At 40.3% G+C, this 19,015-nt stretch overlaps 1 protein-coding gene across 3 annotated transcripts in view; it reads left to right on the forward strand.

The window, feature by feature from the left end:
- Positions 1–569: 569 nt before the first annotated feature.
- cntn3a.1 (contactin 3a, tandem duplicate 1) overlaps positions 570–19,015 on the forward strand; it is an 87,829-nt gene continuing 69,383 nt past the window's right edge. For 2 of the 3 annotated variants that reach the window (XM_030421926.1, XM_030421927.1), the window contains exons 1-3: positions 572–749; positions 1,503–2,168; positions 12,714–12,857. In XM_030421926.1, the coding sequence (XP_030277786.1) occupies positions 12,803–12,857 (55 nt within the window). In that variant the 5' untranslated portion in view covers positions 572–749; positions 1,503–2,168; positions 12,714–12,802. Of the gene's footprint in view, positions 750–1,502; positions 2,169–12,713; positions 12,858–19,015 lie in introns of all 3 variants that reach the window. The other variant, XM_030421928.1, reaches the window with a different exon arrangement.

Consider the following 19,015-nt stretch of genomic DNA (forward strand, 5'->3'; position numbering starts at 1 on the left):
GGCTGAGTCAAAGCTTTACGTCTCTTTCAAGTGTTTATTAGACAATTTTTCCTACAGCTGATTCAAGCCAACATGCTGTTGATGGTGGCTGGAGGATGTGAGCCAATAAAATGACGACCTTCAAGTCACTGTTTTCCATCACGAGTTCAGCCTTGGCCACTTTTCTAAAAAAGTAAATTTTCTCCAACAGATCTTCGGCTATCTGGACTTTCCTGAAGTATTTCCATGTTATACTACTTTATACTTCTCCCTCACTACCTTCAGAGAGAAATGGCTCCACCTGATATGTTTGACAGCTGTAGTCACAACTACAGGCTCTGCATGCCCACACAGGTGTTTCCACTGACTCCGGCTGATTAGAGCTCTAGCCAGGTGTATGCTGAGTGGAGCTCGGCTGAGAATAGACCTCTTTTTCCTGGCACACGTTCAGAGCAGGGAAAGGTTCAGGTGAAATTCGTAACAAAGAAATGACAGCTGTATTCTATTTAGGTGAGCCAGTTCCAGAGCTGGTGTAGTCCATTGTGCAAGCCCACTCACTGACATGGCTTACTTAATAGAATGGAGCCCTTGATCACATTTTTCAGCCAAACCTGTGCTTTCCCTGCTTTGACAGGTCAAGATGTCTGCCGTGGAAAAAGGGTCTATCTTGTGACAACACTCATCTTTATGTTCTCGTAAGGTATCATTTATAAGTATGATGAATGCTCAGGCGGCCCCACAATAAATGGAATGACGAAACAAATGGAAGGGTGAGGAAGATGTGAATCAAGCACGGTTTGTACAGTGGAGGCATAAGTGAAAACACTGGTCTGTTAAAAATGTTTCACACAAAATACACAACAAAGTAGGATGTGTTAGCTAATTGATTAAATCACCAGGCAGTGAAGGCAGCATGAGTAGGTTGGAAAATTGTCTACCTTGACCATCTAGAGGGCTGCTTGCACTTTAATTCATCAGCAATAAATCAAATGTACAAAAGATAATACATGCTCTCTGCAACTTTTACTTTGATACTTAGAGGTTTAGAATTGCACTATTTCTAATGTGATGATAGAATAATATTGATTTTGTCCATAACTGAATAAACAAGCTGTTCTCAGAGGAACAAAGTTCACCAGACCTTTTTTTTTTTTTTTTTTTTTACCTCTTTGAAGCTTGAAAGGTGGCAGGGTCTGCCAAATATAAACAAACTGAAACAGTATGATACTATGCTGTCCTTTAAGGTCAGTTTGTTCATTCAGGTTATTCAGTCATGAAAACAAAGAGTTTAAGAGGGAGGATGAATCTCCCTCTTAAACTGCATAGTGCACGTTCTATTATACTTTTTTCCTGATTACATGTAGGCTACTTTATTTTTGTTTAGAAGAATGTGTTGAATGCAGGATGTTTTTTTTTTTTTGTATTGTGTTTCATATTGAACTTCATGTAAAAGCATACATCCCAACAAAGAACATACAACTTGTTTATTTCAGTTTTTAATTCATTCATTCCCACACAAACAGTTTTCTTATGAGCTGGTGAGGACGGGACACTGTGGAGAAGACACCGTGAACCTACAGCGTGAACGCAGCACACCTACAGTGAGTCCACCTCTGTCCCATGTGCCACTGCCGCTGCCGCCGCGCGCAGACAAGTCCTGTCCTCATCGTGTGCACGAGCCGGACGGTCACACCGACTGAACACCACCGACAAACACACCCCGAACACTTTCTGCTCCGGAAGAAATTTAACAGCACCCGCATGACGCAGACAAGCCACCGCTGCGGGTTCGGTTCATAAGTGCCTGGTGGGTTAGGGGGGGCGGACGGGGACTGCCGGGGCGCCCTGAGTGAATGTGCCGGGGAGCGGAGAGAAGAGGAGAGCGGGTCGGAGGCTGCTCGCTGCCACTCGGACTCTGAGAGCACCGAAGGGCGCTCGGTGTGGAGAGAGTGGACGACAGCGTTTCTTGTTTCTTCTAAACCTGACCCCCGAAGAGGCGAGAGAGGCGAGAGTTTGGGGGCCGTTTTTCTTTCCTACGAGAGGCAACACCCGCACTTTGGGGAGACCCAACTTCAGCGTCGCCGTCGACCCGATGCTGGGAGCTGTTGGAGGAGTGAGGAGACGCGCGGCGTAACATGGATATCCGAGAAGGGATAAACATCGGCGAACACCACAGGGGACGCACACAGGTAAATAACTCCAACTGTATGCTCTTCTCTGTGTCTCTTTTTTGATATTCCTAACATGTTCTGCTTTATTCGTGCTGTGCGTCTACACAAACTTATGCCCAGTAAAGCAGCGTTAAACCTAATATTCTTCACATTCATTCAACAATATGAGCGTCCTCATCCTCATTTTCATTTCTCTCACAGGCTATATAGCAGGCAGCACACACACACATACAGTATTACTACATGCCCAGCCTGTGACTGCACATGCACGCATTGTGTCCGTGCATCTATGGCCATGTGTCAGTTAGACAATAAATAAATAAATGGAACAACAGATTTCCATTTCCCTGTTGAGTTGTACAATTTCCACATAATCCATCAGAGATAATAACATTCTCTGTGTCCTCTAATTGCCATGGCCATCATTTATGCCATGCATCGTTTTTTTTTTCCCTTCTATAAGAGGGGCACAAATCCACCTATCAGTTCTTCCTCATTTAAATCCTCTGGCTGGCAGATCTCATTTGTCGTCAGTGATCAACAGGGGGATTGGACTCGGTCCAGTCTCATCATCTCTCCCCTTCTTTGATTGCACCCGAGCCTGATTGCAGCTCAGATTGTCTGAAGTCCTTTAGCGTGCGACTCTGCTGGAAATGGTTATCCTCCTGAAATCAAGTGTCCATATGTCTGAGAGGGAGCTGCTTTTGCACATCATGATTCCGCTATTAAGAGAATTAGAGGTGGTTGCAGGGATCTTCTGACAGTTAACTCTCTCCTGTCCTGCACTTAACAATTTGTGTCATGTTCAACCTCGCTGTTTGCAAGGAAAGTCTCAGTGTTGTGTTTGTGTTTCATGCTGACTTTATGCCAGCTGGATGTGCCTCGGCCCTAACTGTTACTAACTAAAGCGAGTGGTTTGATTCCCCACACAAACACTACAGTGGAGCACAGTTGCTCTTCTTACCTTTTTCCATCCAAGTGGTCGGAATAGTAGAGCTACTACACATCTCCTCGGGGAAGCATGCTTATGGCTGGACACCTTTCTGATGATGTCACTGGCTCAGAATGAAGAGGAGGGTGGAACATGAAGTTCATAGTAGCTCACTGAATGGAGCCTGTTCTGCATTTGAAGTGGGAAAACAGACTTGCTGGTGGATGCAGGTAATGTTATGTGCATTCTGATCGCGTGCAACAGGGGTTATTATTTTTCCAGCGTTTCAAGCTAGGGTAGTCGCATGATTTACATGGTTTCTACAGAAAATCTGTTTTCATGTCTCTGCCGTTCCTTCTTCAGGGTTTTACCTGAAGACACAGAGCTTAACTAATCTTTATCATTTATTCAAAACTAAGCGCATTTGGTCGCAGAGACAGTTATATTTTGAGGGATCCACTAAATAAAATACTAAAACAGCAGCATGCCAAAACATTCTGATCTGCATAGACCTATTGCCTTCAAAATGTTTGCAAACCCTAATTCATAATACAGGTCAAAATACCTTCCTTTGCTGCTTGTGTTTTTTTACCCATTTCGCATGCACACCTGCTCACTGAGGTGCTACAAAGTTCATTGTCCAGCCTGCTTTTGTGTCAGCGACATCTTCAGAGACTCGTCCATCCATAAACATAATCTTCTGCTGGCAGAGAAAAATCATGCAAGTCACAGAAAATGATTCCTCCTCCACACAAACTCTCTATATTTGTAATATGCTGCTTTTAAAGTTATTTCTGTGCTTTTCGCACTTTTGGTCAAATGTTCAAAACAATTCCACAGATTTGTTATATAAAGTGAGTGAAATAGATAAGAGGTTGCAACCTGCTAAAATGTTTCCATGTTGATTCATCTGTTGAGAATTTTCTACTATTGAAAAGTCAAAAAATTGTAGAAGATGTGGATCAGTGTTTCTTAAAGCCAAAAGATGATGTCCTCAGATGTCTTGTCACCAACCTGAAGAAACCACAAGATATTTACATATAAATCAGAGAATTCTGACACTTTTTATCCTAAAGGAGGCAAATTTTGCGGATATTTCAAAATGTTATCTTGAATAACTTCTAGAATAGGTTCACATGCTTAAACACTCCAAAAACACAACAGGTTCAACTCCTGTCTCTTTGAGGCCCCTCCTTTTTAATACGTGGTCTGCTCTGATTGGTCAACTCATACACGCTTGACCCACCAGCACTACTCACCGCATCTCCAGTAAGCTCTATTTTGTTTTCAGCTTCCAGTTGACCTCAACTTTACCGTGAATAGAGGCATAAAATATGAAAATGTGTGACATACAGTGTTGCCTCTAGGATTTTTTTCAGCAGCGGGGGCAGGCTCTCCGGGGAGCCGTGGTGGCGTAAACAAATGACACTTGACTGCAGATTTTACTTTTATGCCCAGCATAATCCCCCTTTTTATTGAATGGCTGGCATGGAAAATGGCGTTTTAAAGGTTGAATGTAAAAGTAAAAATAATAACAAAAAATACATCAATAAAATGAAAAAAAATATATTTAATTTAAATGTAATTTAATTTAGGGTCCCAGCCTGATAGCCTGTGCTTCCCTTTAGGTTTTTCTCCTCTACTCTCATCTCTCTCTCCTGCACCATCACTTTGCTCTCCTGCTCTTCACTCTGCTCTCCTTCACTTTGTTCCACTGCTCCTCCCTGTCTAATGTTACTTGTCTTATACGATTACATAAAACATTAATGTTAGATAATTTATACTCACATAGCATCTGATTACAAGTGTGAACACATTTTTTTACCTAACCATCATCATTTGAGTCAGTAAAAGGCTAATGATACCTGACTAGCGTCATCTTCATCAGGTGTCTTTCTCTTCTTTGAGAAATATTTGAACAAGCTTATCTGAAAATGCAGTCAGCAGTTACATCATGGCGTGTATATATTCGCTTAATGCTATCAATAAGTTTCCTCATGTTAGCGACACTGAGTTGAGTTGGCACCGGGCCCAATTAATTAAGCTACCGATATGTTATGTAACCTTAGCTGGCCATCAATATTTTGAGAATGTGTATTGAACTTACAAAATCTATTATAAGCTTTCTTAAGCTAATAAGTCTACCTTTTCTCGGGTGAGTCGTTGCCCTATTTTCAAGATGACACTCCTCTGACTCTCTGACCTGGTGCCTGGGTGCTTGATGTGATGTCACACTCAAGGCAGAGCTCTCGCGAGTAATTAACGTTGATGGCACCAGTAAGTTCTTGGGGGGGGGGGTGGGGGATCTACTCCAAAGAGTAGATACTGAGCAAGATAGTTATCTTGTTTACCTGAGCACTCGCGACACCCGACCCAGTGCAGGACTCTGCTGTGAAGGTGGAGATATGATGCGGCGGTGGTGTTTTTGCGACAATTAAAAAAAAAAGAGAAAAAAAAAGACATTTAAAGGAGCAGCGGCTAGGATTTAAGAGTGGCGGGCCGCCACTTCAGGAGCAGTGTTTTCTGTGGAAGAGAGGACTATTTTTACATTCATAAGAACCTATATAAATACTGAAGAAAAGGGGGAAAATCATAAAAAGTCTCCCTTTTAAAAAATATCAATCAATTAATCTGTTATCAAATGAGTTGATAATTATTTAACAGTTGTCAGCTACGAACTGAGAAATGAATGTCTGAATGATTTTCCAGATCTTGACCACTCTAACAAGGCATGAGCAGCATCAATTTCCTGATGATTACTCTGTCTACTGCTCTGTTGAAATTGCATATTATGTGCTAATTCTAGATGAGAAGTAGGAGTGTTAAGTGTCAGAATGAGGTGCGATATCGATAAAAATGAAAACATCAATATGAGAATGCAGTGTCGATAGACTTCACAGCATGGGAAGTCATAAAAGTCAGATAAAAAAGACATTTGCTTGCTATTTGTGCTTTGTATGTTTTTGTGCTATTTGAGTTTTCACTTTCAGAAACTGAAAGAAGCATTCTCGAGTTGTGGTGGGATTGATAAATATTGCTGCACATCTGCACAAGTAAATTATGTGAACTTGTTTTTTTAACGTCAGCTTTAGATCAGATACGAAACACATTATGAAGGTTGTTGTAATCTGACGCTTAGGGTTTTCTGTCTGTAAGAGGATCTTTCATTACTCACAGTATTAATAGCCTACCTTCTCCTCCATCATGTGCTTAAAGTTGCCTCCCATGATACGTGCAGAGTTCCACCAAAGTGTTTTGCCAAAGACCTAAATCTGTGCATTTAATGAAGTATTAACTGTCAGGCTTTTAAATCCTAATGGGATCCATAATTAGTACCCTAGTAAAGACAGGTGCACTGGAATAGTCAATCACTTGTGCCTACAAACACTTTGAGTCAGAGTTAGCATCAGTTGTGGGATGAACACACAATATGTGTACTGCAGGTGCCTAATTAGAGCGATTAAAATCTAGGCCACTCCAGTCCCATCAAGGTTAGTTCCAACAAAATAAAAATTCACATTTATTTTTCAATTTATGTAATTCTCTGACTTATTTTAAGGTATTAACAGTTAGTCCATTGCTTGAGGTTTAACTGTTTAATGAATCATGCATAATTAAAGGGTTTGTGATTGTATTTTGATGAATAGCTCTATATCGGTATAAATTATTACCATATACTGCGCTCATTATGTGGAGCATGCGTGCAGGCAGGAAGAACCTTTCTACAGACTCAGTCGCTCCTGTCACGGGGGAGATTGGGAGGAACTCTTTCGTGGAGAGCCCCTGGTGTGGTCTGGAGGAATGAAGAAGCTGGCATGTGTTATGTCATGCCTGCGGCTTGTGTGCTTAGATCAAAACACCATTAGTCTCTTTGTCTTGTGCCACTGTTTGAGGTGGAATCTTGGCTTGGGAATACGTTGGCACTTCCTTGACTCCCGTGGCGTGCCATTTGAGAAGAATGACAAAAATTGGGTTGGCACGCACCAAAGCTTCTGCTCAACAAAGTTATGAGCGCATTGGATATGGGCTGCATAGATTCTTGAAGAGCAAGATTGGCAGAGGAAAGTTGAGGTAATGTTTTGGGTGGATTTGTCATGTCGCTGCAACCTTTAAAGTACCCTTGAGTTAAATGTTGATAGTCTGTACAATCAGAAGTAAGCACCTCCAAAATACCTATGGAAGTAGTCATTGTTCTTTGTGGTTGTACAGGAGGCTACAAGCACGTTTTGTGGGATCAACAGACATGACAGCCACTTTAAGATACAGTAGGTGGAACAGAACTTACGATTTATGACACTGACCAAATAACCTTGATACTATCGACTATTGAAAAATGTCTTGCAGTTAGATTAGACAGTTAATCTTATCACTGAGCCTATAGTCATGCTTGTTGTTCCAAGATAATGCGGATGATTGGCTGTCTCCAGGCATGCAGGTAAAATACTAAGTTACGGCAAGAGACTGGGCTCATGTAATCTGTGTTAAAATTGGTATAGAAAAGCCATCGTTGTAACTGATATCAAAATGTTTCTGACGATAACAAGCTCTGGTCCTGGTCACTGTTTAAATTAGAGATCTATTTTCACTTTTTGCACAAAAAAGTCAAATATTTGTGGGTAACAGGCTCTGAAATGTGAGAATGGGCTGCTTTTCTTTGTCACTGGGTCGATACCAGTTCAAAAATATGCAGTAAAAAATTCAGATATCGATACATATCAGCTGATATACATACATTGATTCAAGTGAATCCTCAAATGTGGTAATCAAACACAGCAAAGATATGTAACCGAGGCATGATATTTGACAGTTCAACAACAACTTTGTCTAAAATGACATCAGCTATAATTATAAATGACCCCAAACATCTTTTTTAGCATTAAATTATTTTTTAAAAAAGTTTTCATATCTGTGTATATTGGACAATAAACACACCAATAGGCTAATTTTGGAGGCAGCACGGTGGCACAGTGGTCAGCACTGTTGCCTCACAGCGTCCACTGCTCCCTAGGGATGGGTTTAATGTAGAGCAAAAATAAATAAAAACATTTCGGCCAAATTATATGTAGATCTCTTCATTTTTTTTTTACCTTAAATGGACTGTTGGTTGGCAGAAGAAGTACTTTGATAACGTTGGTTTGGACAGACTATTCACAGTTGCAGCCCTAGAAGCCCACACAGTCCAAAACGACACACAGTGGTCTTAATTGCTGTCTAACATATTTGATTTGATAATTGAGTATTTAGTGTAAAACAACCTCAGCTCTATAAATGGCTCAACGACTTGATATCATTATTGCTGCCACTCTTCCACAGAGCTGCTTGGTTAATCTTTGATTCACATATGCAGTGAATCAATGTATGCAGGGTTGAGTAAAAATTTCACGTTTCCTGCTACTACTAGTCTCAACTCGAGAACCACCAGAAAATGAATTTTAAATGACTGGAGGCACTCAGAGCCGTGAGATGAGCCTCACATGCAGGAAAACACTGATCGGGCTGGTGTCTGCAGATCAAGTGAAGTCACAGCTCAGGTGATTAAAGATGCAGCATTCTATGCCATTTTTCCTCGTCTCATCTCATTCCTGAGTGTGGGAGTCTGGGCTCATTCATGATTTAGAGCTCGGGGGTGTATGTATGTGCGTGTGTGTTTGTGTGTGTGGGGGTTGGGGGGCTTTTAGTGTGAATTTTATCTTCATCTGGACTCTTCAACCAACGGGACCTGGAGAACTCTTCTATTAATACATTTTTGAGCCCTGAAAAATTGATGGCAGCCGAGAGATCAGATGTAGTGAAGAGGGTCAAATCGACTACCATCACTGTCAGTGTCTGTGGCTGACTGAACTACAATCTGTGGTTTACCAGCTCCAGCTGGTGCTGTCAGAGAGGCAGAGGAAAAGAGGCTACTCTTTGACAACATAGATTTGGAGAAGGGCTTTGTCCCTACAAATATGAGACTTCCCTGCATGCAGCTGCATTTCCTAAAAAGTCAAATAAAATGAAGTGCTCAGTGGTCCACTGCATGGCATTGAAGTGTCATCATGACCAAAAGTCCAACATTAAAGAGATAATGAAAATAAAAAATAAGAATATCAAATTCTAATTTTTGATGAGAGAATGATTTTTATTTTGATTGCTTAATACATAGTATAAATTCTTATGTTTTTAGAAATCAGAATTGTTGATGTAATTGCAGCTGGATGAAATAAAAATATATCATAATAAAATGTTTCATTTCAGTCAATATCAATAGATTCTCAAAATTGTGCCATTGTAGACCTGTTATTAATAAAGACCAGGACAAAAACAGTTGAATTTACCACTTTTTTCTTTCAATACTTTGAATTTTAGGATTTAAAAAGTTATTTTTTGCTATCGAAATTTATCGTGCAATAGTGTTAAGACTTCATTGTGCTTTTCAAATGGATGTTGAAAATATTCATATTGTTATTGCAACTAATACAATCCAAGGAGTCCAGTTGTTGTAGTGAAGTCACTGTCACTGCCATAACTACTGGTGATCTAGTCCCACTCAGCCGCCACACTTTTTTAGTGCTGTGCTAAACTCTCCTTTCTCATTAATAATTCCCTCACCGTCGGCACCACTCCAGGCTGTTTCTGTTTCTGTGTAACATGTCAGTTGATGGTGCACACCTGTTAAATGATTGGCTGTTTACATGTCACAATCCATTATCAAGAGACATGATGTTTTTTATAAGCCAGGGTTTGTTCGATTCATTGCAGTTTAAATCAATGTATTTTGATCACACTATCAAACTTTAATATCGAACAGTATCCTTATTACTACTGATGTAGTGTCGATCACCTTTACGTTACGCTATCATTTTATTGCACAGGTCTGGCTCTTTTACTAAAATCTTCATAAAAGATGAGACATAATTTGCAAAGTGTGTTATCATGATAACTTGACATTTGGGCTTTGCCTGAAACTGGGAATATCTATATTCCCACAGAGCATGAAGTCAGAGACAACCTCTCTGAGCTACACCTGACATTTTGCAGATCTCCTCATCATGATGACAAGCGTCTAATTAAAATGTTTTATCTCCTCACATCAATCTCCAACTTAAATCAAAGCTTTTGAATTTTTGCAAATCACATTTATATTTCCCCCATATATTGACATGTTTGTGTGAGTACTGGAGCTGAAATGTCAGCTTGATAGTTATAAATGTGGGGCACTTGACAGGGATAATGCTGCATGCAGCTTCCTTATTAGACGGTCAGCAGCGCTTAAATTATTCCTCAGAAAGAAAAACTTGTAATTTTGCATCATTTTTTTCAGTTGAGATTTTGTAAATCATTCTTCATTTGTGTCATCATATCTGTGAAATGGGAGACTGAATGTATAGCCGTTGTGTTGCATTTAAATGCAGTTGAGTTTGCACAAATTAGGTCAGGAAACGTTTAGCCCAGGACTGTTATTCCAGCCTTGATCATTTTCCATTTTTCAACCACTGGCTTTTTCCAAAGACATGAAAGAGGGTGGAACTTGAAAGGCAAAGTCTGAAAGCCTTCCCCATCATTAACTTTAATTTTATATAGCAAACAAATGAGTGAATCGATTTGGGATGAAAGTAAGTCATTGGCCTTGTCACTACCACTTAAGGTCATGAGGGTAATTAATTTGTACTGAAGGGAAAGTCAAATACTGCCATGGACACCCGGTCCCCCCTAGACATCATCTGAGCTTCTCTGGATCTAAAGGCTGTCTTTTATCCCCCCTGCTAACCCTGCCGTCTGATGTCTCGTGTCTCAGTGCTTGCGGAGTAATATAGATCAAGAGATTGCTGTTAGGGGCCAACAGATATCTTTATGTATGGAGTGTGTCAGCAGTTCACGTGGTGAGGTTGCGTTAGCTTGTGGTGTTGTCAAGGCAGGATGAATTAATTTTAGACGGCCGGCGTCTCAAACATTTACATGGCTGACAAAACAATTACCGGAAAAGTTTTTGATGAAAACGAAGCACTTGTCAGAAGGGTATGAATTGCAGCAACTGTTAATCTGCAGCCAGATGATGACGCGTATTTACTTGTGTCGTCAAAATAACACTCTGTAATTTGTTTGACTGTGTAGAAATGTTAGACGATAACCAAATATTTGGTAGAAGTGTGAAGCCGGAATACAATGTTTTACTGAATTTCCAGGCTGCTCTTTTTTTCTTTTAAAGACATTGTGTAGAGTAATTTATTCAGCGCATCTCGCACAATTATTCCCTCAAAGGAGGAGCACTCCAAAAATATCCAGGAGCATAAGAAGGGATTTGAAGTCTCTCTGTTTTATTATTAAAAGCCAACATTTACTCATGACATTTGCATCCTAATAACTGCAAGATAAGTTGGAACGAAGATGACACTCTAAACCCAATCTCCATAATGAGATTTATAGGGTAAAAGTGTTGCCTTTAATGGTTTGGTACACGCAGAAGGAAGAGCAGTGTAGGCGAACGTGTCAGGGACGCAGCTGATTTATTCACATAAGCATCAGTATGCTCTGTCATGCCTTTCAGTGGGGCAAAGATAAGAGGCGAGCAGATAACTGAGAAACTACGAATGTGTAATCTTTCAGTTGTCTCTGCTTTTTTGGCACCCGCCTCTTGATAGACTATACTGCGTTTTCTTATTAATTTTGTCCTCTCACTTCTTTCAGCGGGCTCATGGTGTGTAGTCAGACGTAACTGTGCCATCAGTCAGTTAAATGTAGCAGGCAGAGTCAGTTTGAGCAAAGACAATGGCTAATTTCCTCCTCTTCATCCTCTCTCACTCCATAACTGTCCTATCATACGCAAACATTTATCTGCTGCTTTATCAGGAAGGATCTTACCCATCAACATGTTGGCGGTGTTCTGGTATTTAGACGGATAAATACATCAGTTTTTGTCAGCGATCGTGGGAGTACGTCTCATTATCATTTCGCAACTTTTTTCTTTTTGGGACTTCATTTGAGTCTTAGCAGGGATAGATTACGGTTAAGTCCTTGAGAAAATCAATTGTGTGAGTCTCCCGGGGGACTGAAAATGGTTTTGCCCAGCGTACAGTCATCTCTTTATGTCAGAAATACATAATCCCTCTAGCTCAGACAGATTCAAGGAGCCAGGACAGTGCTTTATTACATGCTAGGGATGTGTCTGACAACCCGCTTGCTTTTTGTTTTGTCTCAGCAGGTTTGAGTACGAGCAAGCAATCCCTTTATGTTCCTCTTGCAGACATGATCCCTATTATGCAATGTTAAGCACTCTTAAGCAAACTCTAAAGCACAAGTGTTTTGTAAGTGCTTTGCTTGCACAAATCATTTTTCTCCATGCTGCTTCTTGATTATTCTTACAGATATACATCGTACCCGGTCCATCGCAGCATCTGCAAATCATAACTGAGATAGTGCTCACTGTCGTCTATATCTGAAGAGTGTCCCCAAAGATTTACTGTTATCTGCAAATATTTGTGCTTTTCAGGATGTGATTTTTACTGTCCTCGTGTGTTTTTATATCATTAAACTCATCACCTGGCAAACATGGACAATTACTGCTCCTGTGAAATAACCCCGTCTGATGAGGCCAGTGACCAGTGGTTCTGAATGTCTAATGGCCTCCCCCTCCTTTTCTTTTCATTTGACAGAAGAACGACGAAAGTGCTGGAAAGGACAAAGCCAGGCTTCTACACACCTGTGATTGGATGTGAGCTGGTATTGACCTGAGACCATTAAAATGGAGTTGCTATGGAAACTTATACTGCTGCTGTCATTGGTGGATTGTCTGGCAGGTAAGCATCCTAAACATGCACTCTTTTTTTATGTTGTTAGCACAGCAGCTATGAATTGATATTTATAGATTTTTTTGCGACGGCGCCTTGGCATATAGAGCAGCTGGCACTTAGAGGTAAAATAGAAAAGTAAAAGGTTTTATGGCAAAGAAAGCGCCCCAAGCTTTCCACCAATTTTGCAAATACGAGGAAAGGTTCATCTTGTTGTATTTTCATTGGCAGCTCAAGGCAGCCATACAACATTCCTTCAGTGTGTAGCAGCTATCTCTCTTTGTTGTTTTTTTTCCCCAGCCGTGATTTCTGATGGAGAAGAATAGGCAAGGTTTCTATCTCTGTCAGAGGGGCTTTATCTAGCAGTGGAATGTGCAGTCATTCATTTTAAAGAGCCCCTCAATTGTTGCCCTAATTGAGATTGCACTGGTAGTAGTACAGAAATCTTGTCATTGATCTTGCTTTTAATGAGAGACCTAAATTTCCTGCCTTACAAACTATTCAGGGTCAAATGCTAGTTCTCTTCAGAACAAGATGAATAAGGGCTTTGTCGCATGAGCACAGTATCTTGAGGAATGAGTAATCTTTCATGTTGCCATGCTCCAAATCAGCAGCCCCTCCTCACAGCTGGGACCTAAAATAATTAGTGTGCGTGCGTGTGTGTGTGACTGCCGCTGTGTGTATCTGTTTGTGCACGCGCATCTCTTTTCAAAGGCACAACCGCACGTAGGAAACTAAATTTGCCTACATGGCAATTAGCACCACTTATCACTAAATCCAATACACATCAGCGGATGTCTAATGAGGCTCTCCTCAGGGAGCTGTGACTCACTGTGGGATTAGGATCTACACCACAAGTCTGGATCACATATTATGTCCTACTTAAGCGTTCTTTTAAATATACAGACAAGTGAATGGTGATGCCACAAACCTGACAGAGTTTTGACCTCAGACAAACAGCTTCAAGAAGACAATCTAAGTCTTCAGTCTGAGCTTCACACAACCATTAAATGTTCCTTTTCAATCATGGTGTGTGGAAAACACAGTCAGAGTTATCTATTCAAAGCAAATTAGTGCTGAACAAAGGCGCAGAGGGCAAATCGTTTCTGAAAAGCATTGTGTTGCACAGCCCTTGCCTCACTCTTGAGGCTCACGCACAGTTGGTAACACAGAGTAACCAAGCATTAATATTCAGTAGGGTTTTACATTACATATCCTCTGCTTCCAAGACAAGTATGGTGCAATATAACAATAGACCTCCAAAGCCTCTACGTTCTGAGAAAGACCTTATAAGCATTTTATGTGGCGATGTGCACTGCTGGCTGGAGAAAGCACAGTGTGAGAATGTTAGATAGGTGCTTCTAGGTAATTAATCTAACCAGACTCTGAAGTGTTTCTTTCAAACAGTCGGCATCAGCTACGTGGGAGAGCAGTAGGGCCAAGGGGAAGTCGTTCCCGTAGCGAGTTCATCGGGAGTTAACCAGCACCCCCCCTCCTCCCCGAGGGTCTGAACTGCCCAAGGCAGGGGTGTGTGCTGTTTGTGTGAGCGAGTGAGTAGGAGAGAGAGCGCGAGGGAGCAGAGAAGAGGCGCTATGGTTGGGCTGCATCTGGTTTGCCCCACACAGATACAGCTAACCTTCACACAGCAAGTCACTTCCAGCACTCCATCAACCGTCTCCAACTGACAGAAGTGGGTTTGTCATACAGTCATAACCTGGTTATGTAGAGAATGCTCACAACGGTGTATTAATAACAAAGCTCCCGTTTATTCATAAAGCAGCTCATTATCCTGAAGGACTGGAGAGAGAAAATGGAGTGTTTGTTCAATTAACCCACGGCAATATTCATAAAGAGTTGAAAGAGAAATAAGGAAACACAGACTCTGCTGTGAAGCTCACTGTACATATTCCCTCTCAATACACAACCACTTGTCACAAACACAAATAGTTTGATGCAAAATATTGTTTTCAAGCATTTACAAGCATCTGCCTAAAAAGAGTTGGCAGGATTAAAATCACAAAAACATCTGTTGTTGGAATTGAAGGGCTACAATTTAGCAACACTGGAAACGTACACGTAAACAAATCCAGTAAGATTGCTTTTGAGGCTTTTTCACTAACATCAGATGTTTGGCCCCTTAGAATAATTCTGAATTATTCACGTTAAAATCTTCCACAGTTAGTTGAGTGTGGAGTGATCTGATTAGATGTTCAAATATTCAGACATCACTCCCCTCCGACTGTGTTTACCGGCCAATTAAAGTCAAGTATTCAACAAAGGTGTAATAACATTTAATTCTGCCCTGTTGAAATGCGTGGCAGTCACAATGACGCTTATGTGATGGTTTCATTGAAGGTTGTGCTGAGTTGTGCTACTGTCAATGTGTAAGACATATGATAAAGGCTTACATTTTACAGTCTATCTCAATACAGTACTGGTGAATCTGTGAAATTCTAGCTGATGAATGGAGAAATGATGAAGCAATATTGCTTTCATTCACTGAACAGGCGCAGCATTTACAAACTCTGCCACAGCAGGTGGCTGGTTGCACCCTGAAAGCTGGTTTGTGACTGGTCAGTAACACAGGGACAGTGTTGAGAGATGGAAAAAAGTCTGCAAGCTTTGACAGAGACCTTCTTTTAGAAATACAAAAATGTGTTAAAATTATTGGTAATATTATCGTTATTGGCCATGAGAACCAGGTTTTTATCGTTATCAGTATTGGCTAACAAAAAAAACATATTGTGCTTCCCTAATGATACAAAAAACAAATGTGCAGCATATGAATGTAGATTCAGGATTCAGATGTTAATGTTATTAATGAAGCATCAGAGCATCAAACTTCTCAGTACAGCACTAATCCACAAGCACAATAAAATGTTATTGGTCGCCATAACTGTTCCTCCTGTTCATTCAAGTCCTCAAGGCAAATCATCAGTCCTCATTCTGAAAAAAATCTGTTTTGAAGCTTATATGAGCTCCGAGCAGCCTGAGTTGGTCTTATCTAGTGGGCGTCTTTCAAGTTAGGGCAGAAATCCCCTTGTGTTGTTGTTTCCCCACAAAACGTTTCCCCGCTGAGCTGCAGGGCGGCACAGTAAGAAAACGAGCACATATTGTACTTCAAAGACTGTAACTTTGGAGGATAACCGCTTGATTTGTCTAATTGAAACTGCAACAGCAATTGCAGCTGTGATAGTAGCTTGGTTTAAACGGTAGGATTCATTGCTACATAGAAAGAAGACTGTGCATTTTGTCTCCCCATCACTTGCGTTGAAATAGTATTCATCCCTTCACAGCCAGTATGAACAGGAGGAATGATTACAGAGCCTGAAAACTGTTTAAATGCAAATGTGACTATTGTTTTAAGACAGAAATAATGTGAGCCTAACCTATGCTACGAGATACCCAAAACAAATGCTCCCAAGACAAGACTTATAATTTTACTGCCACCACTGTTCATCTAAAGCAGATAGCAGTGAAAATGAAGTGCTGCTTCTGGCCAGCATCAGAATCTCCTCAAACTACATTTGCTTTGCTCTGTATCCCCCCGTGAGCGCCCGAGAGACGACTGGAGTTTCAAATATTGACTTACCTCATTGATTCATCAGAACATAGCAAAGCCTTTTAGGAATCCTTAAGCAAGGATTTTATTGCATCTTTGAAGTTCCGTATATGTGAAGATGTGGAATATTCCCCAGTGACTCTTCCTCCCATAGCTGGTTGGTGCTCTCGCTTCATCCAGGACTGAAATATCATCCAATTTAAATGTGTTTGCATAAACAGTGTAGCATTAATTATAGATGCATATAGTAATTCATTTGCACTGAATATGATTTCTTGTTAATACATCATTATCAATTACACAGCAGTGTTTATACATGTCAAAAGCTGTGAGATGCTCTTACTGGTATATTTCAGTTGATGTGCTGGAGTTACTGGTCTGAGAGATTACTATACTTTAAATTAACATTTTATTTGTATTATCTAGATACTGAATAAGCAAAGACAGGGTAGTTATCATGCACTTATCACCAGATTTATATTGATTAGAAATAATGTCAGCATTACACCATCACCCACACATACTTTGCTTTGATTAAGACATACAAACATTTATTTTGTGCCTGTGAACAAAAAAATGAAATCATATTATTACATTATGAGATTTATACTGCATTTTGTAAGAGGTATTTATGAGGTACAGAAATGTCCTCTGTACACTGCTGTGCCAAAAATGAAATCCAGTAATGGTCAAAATTAGGCCTAATGTAAGTTACTGTGGTACAGTTATAAAGCATGATAAATGTTTCCATTAGTGCAGACCATAGCAGCCAGTAAGTGACAAATAACCTCCTAACCAATCTTGAAGAAGAAAAGCGAGGAATATTACTACAATTACATGACAAATGGCATTCTCAGAAGCAATACCTTCCTGAGCTTATGTAGACATTCAATATAGCAAACCACCACAACAACAACAAAAAATTGCTTTAATTTTCCATTCCCACATATGGAGTTGGACCTAATCAATTCTGCGTTTCCCCAGTGAACATGGCATTGGATACCCTGGATACAGGGGTATTGAATTTCAGATGCACTAGCTGTGATTAGATGGAGAAAGTGTGACATGATGGGATATTGGTTGGGAATGTTTTGGCTGCGTTCCTCTCCATACGGACTGCATTGCTAAAAATGTAATTAACTTAATTAAAGAGAGTCTGCAGTATAATACAGTACAGTACACCATCGCTATAGTCATAGCAGTGAAGTACGACTGTGACATTTTTTGTTAGTTTCACTCTTGGGTTATTTATTTGTATACATTTTGAATATTTCGCTACTTGTAAAGTACTGGAATCAAAAGATTTTAGCATCTCCATTCACTGTTTTTACTTTCCCTCTATTTAAGTGGTGATATATCAAGTTAACTAAATAAACAAATACAATTCAGGTTTTTCTGTTTTTTTCAAGGACCCTGATAAACAAGTTTTGCAGATATTTCAAACACTGTGATGTGATTGAATCTATACAACCCAAACCTTCCTTCTACCTTGGAGTAACATTAGCTGCCCCTGAATGAGAGACCTTAAAGGTATACCTTATCGGCCTGGACAGAGGGGAAAGATGCTTTAAAAAGCAAGATTGGCTTTTTTTTATTTGATGCATAAAACCCTGAGCTGAAACGAATGGATTTGGGACCTCACAAACGGCCGATACCTCCCCCACATCCAACTCCCCATGTGCCTGTTTATTCATGCTGAGGTAAGCTGGAGGAATTCATTTGCTGTCAGCTAGTATTGAATTTGAGATTAGTTTTTATTTCAGTCTCCTAAACAGCTCCCTCTGCCTTCCACTTGTGCTTCGATGCTGAGTCTTGTGTTGTCTGAGGAGCCTTAGAAAAACGGCCGTGCATATCACCATCTGGCAGCAGGTGACAGATATGAGTGGGGGAGGCCCATTTATTTATTTTTTTTAAAAAGGACCCTTTCATAATGACCTCCATTTCTGTCCTGCGGCATTGTGCATTCAACTTCCTGTTAGGATTCTGGGTCAATGCACTTCTTTAATAGAGCGCTTTTTTTTATAATTTGCTCTCCATGCTCTGGTGTGCTCTGAGTCAGACCTGCAGTCAGATTCTGGTATCAACGTGATCCCTTCTTAGATCTTAAAGTCTGTCATCTAGTCTGTCAGGGTTGATTTTAGATTTTAAACTTTAACATTTTGTACCCTCATATTTATTTTAAGTATCCTTCCATGCCCTGTTAAGTTCGTAAAATGAAATTCTACCTGAAATAAAAGGATTAGGTCTGTGTATCTTTTGGTCATTACATTTTCCTTTCAGAAACGGGTATTAAAAAACAAAAAACTAGTGGTTATTTGATTTTCGTTTTAAAATACAAAAATTAAAATTTGAAATACAAGGCGTTTTTCTTTTTCATGGTCAAAAAGGGATGAGCGAAATTTTAAAATGATGCGATTTTCATTTTCTATTCTCAAAAAATGAAATCACTAGAAAACAGAAACGAAAAAAACAGGCCTGTTTTTTCATATTCTGAGACCAGATGTTGTCATGTGTAGAAGAAACAGTAGGCTAGTAGGCTGCGGCGGGGTAATCTACCATGACACATGGACCTGGAACTGCGGACAAGCCAGCCATCACTCCGATC

The sequence above is a fragment of the Sparus aurata genome, chromosome 7 (genome assembly GCF_900880675.1).
Source record: "Sparus aurata chromosome 7, fSpaAur1.1, whole genome shotgun sequence".
NCBI lineage: Eukaryota > Metazoa > Chordata > Actinopteri > Spariformes > Sparidae > Sparus > Sparus aurata.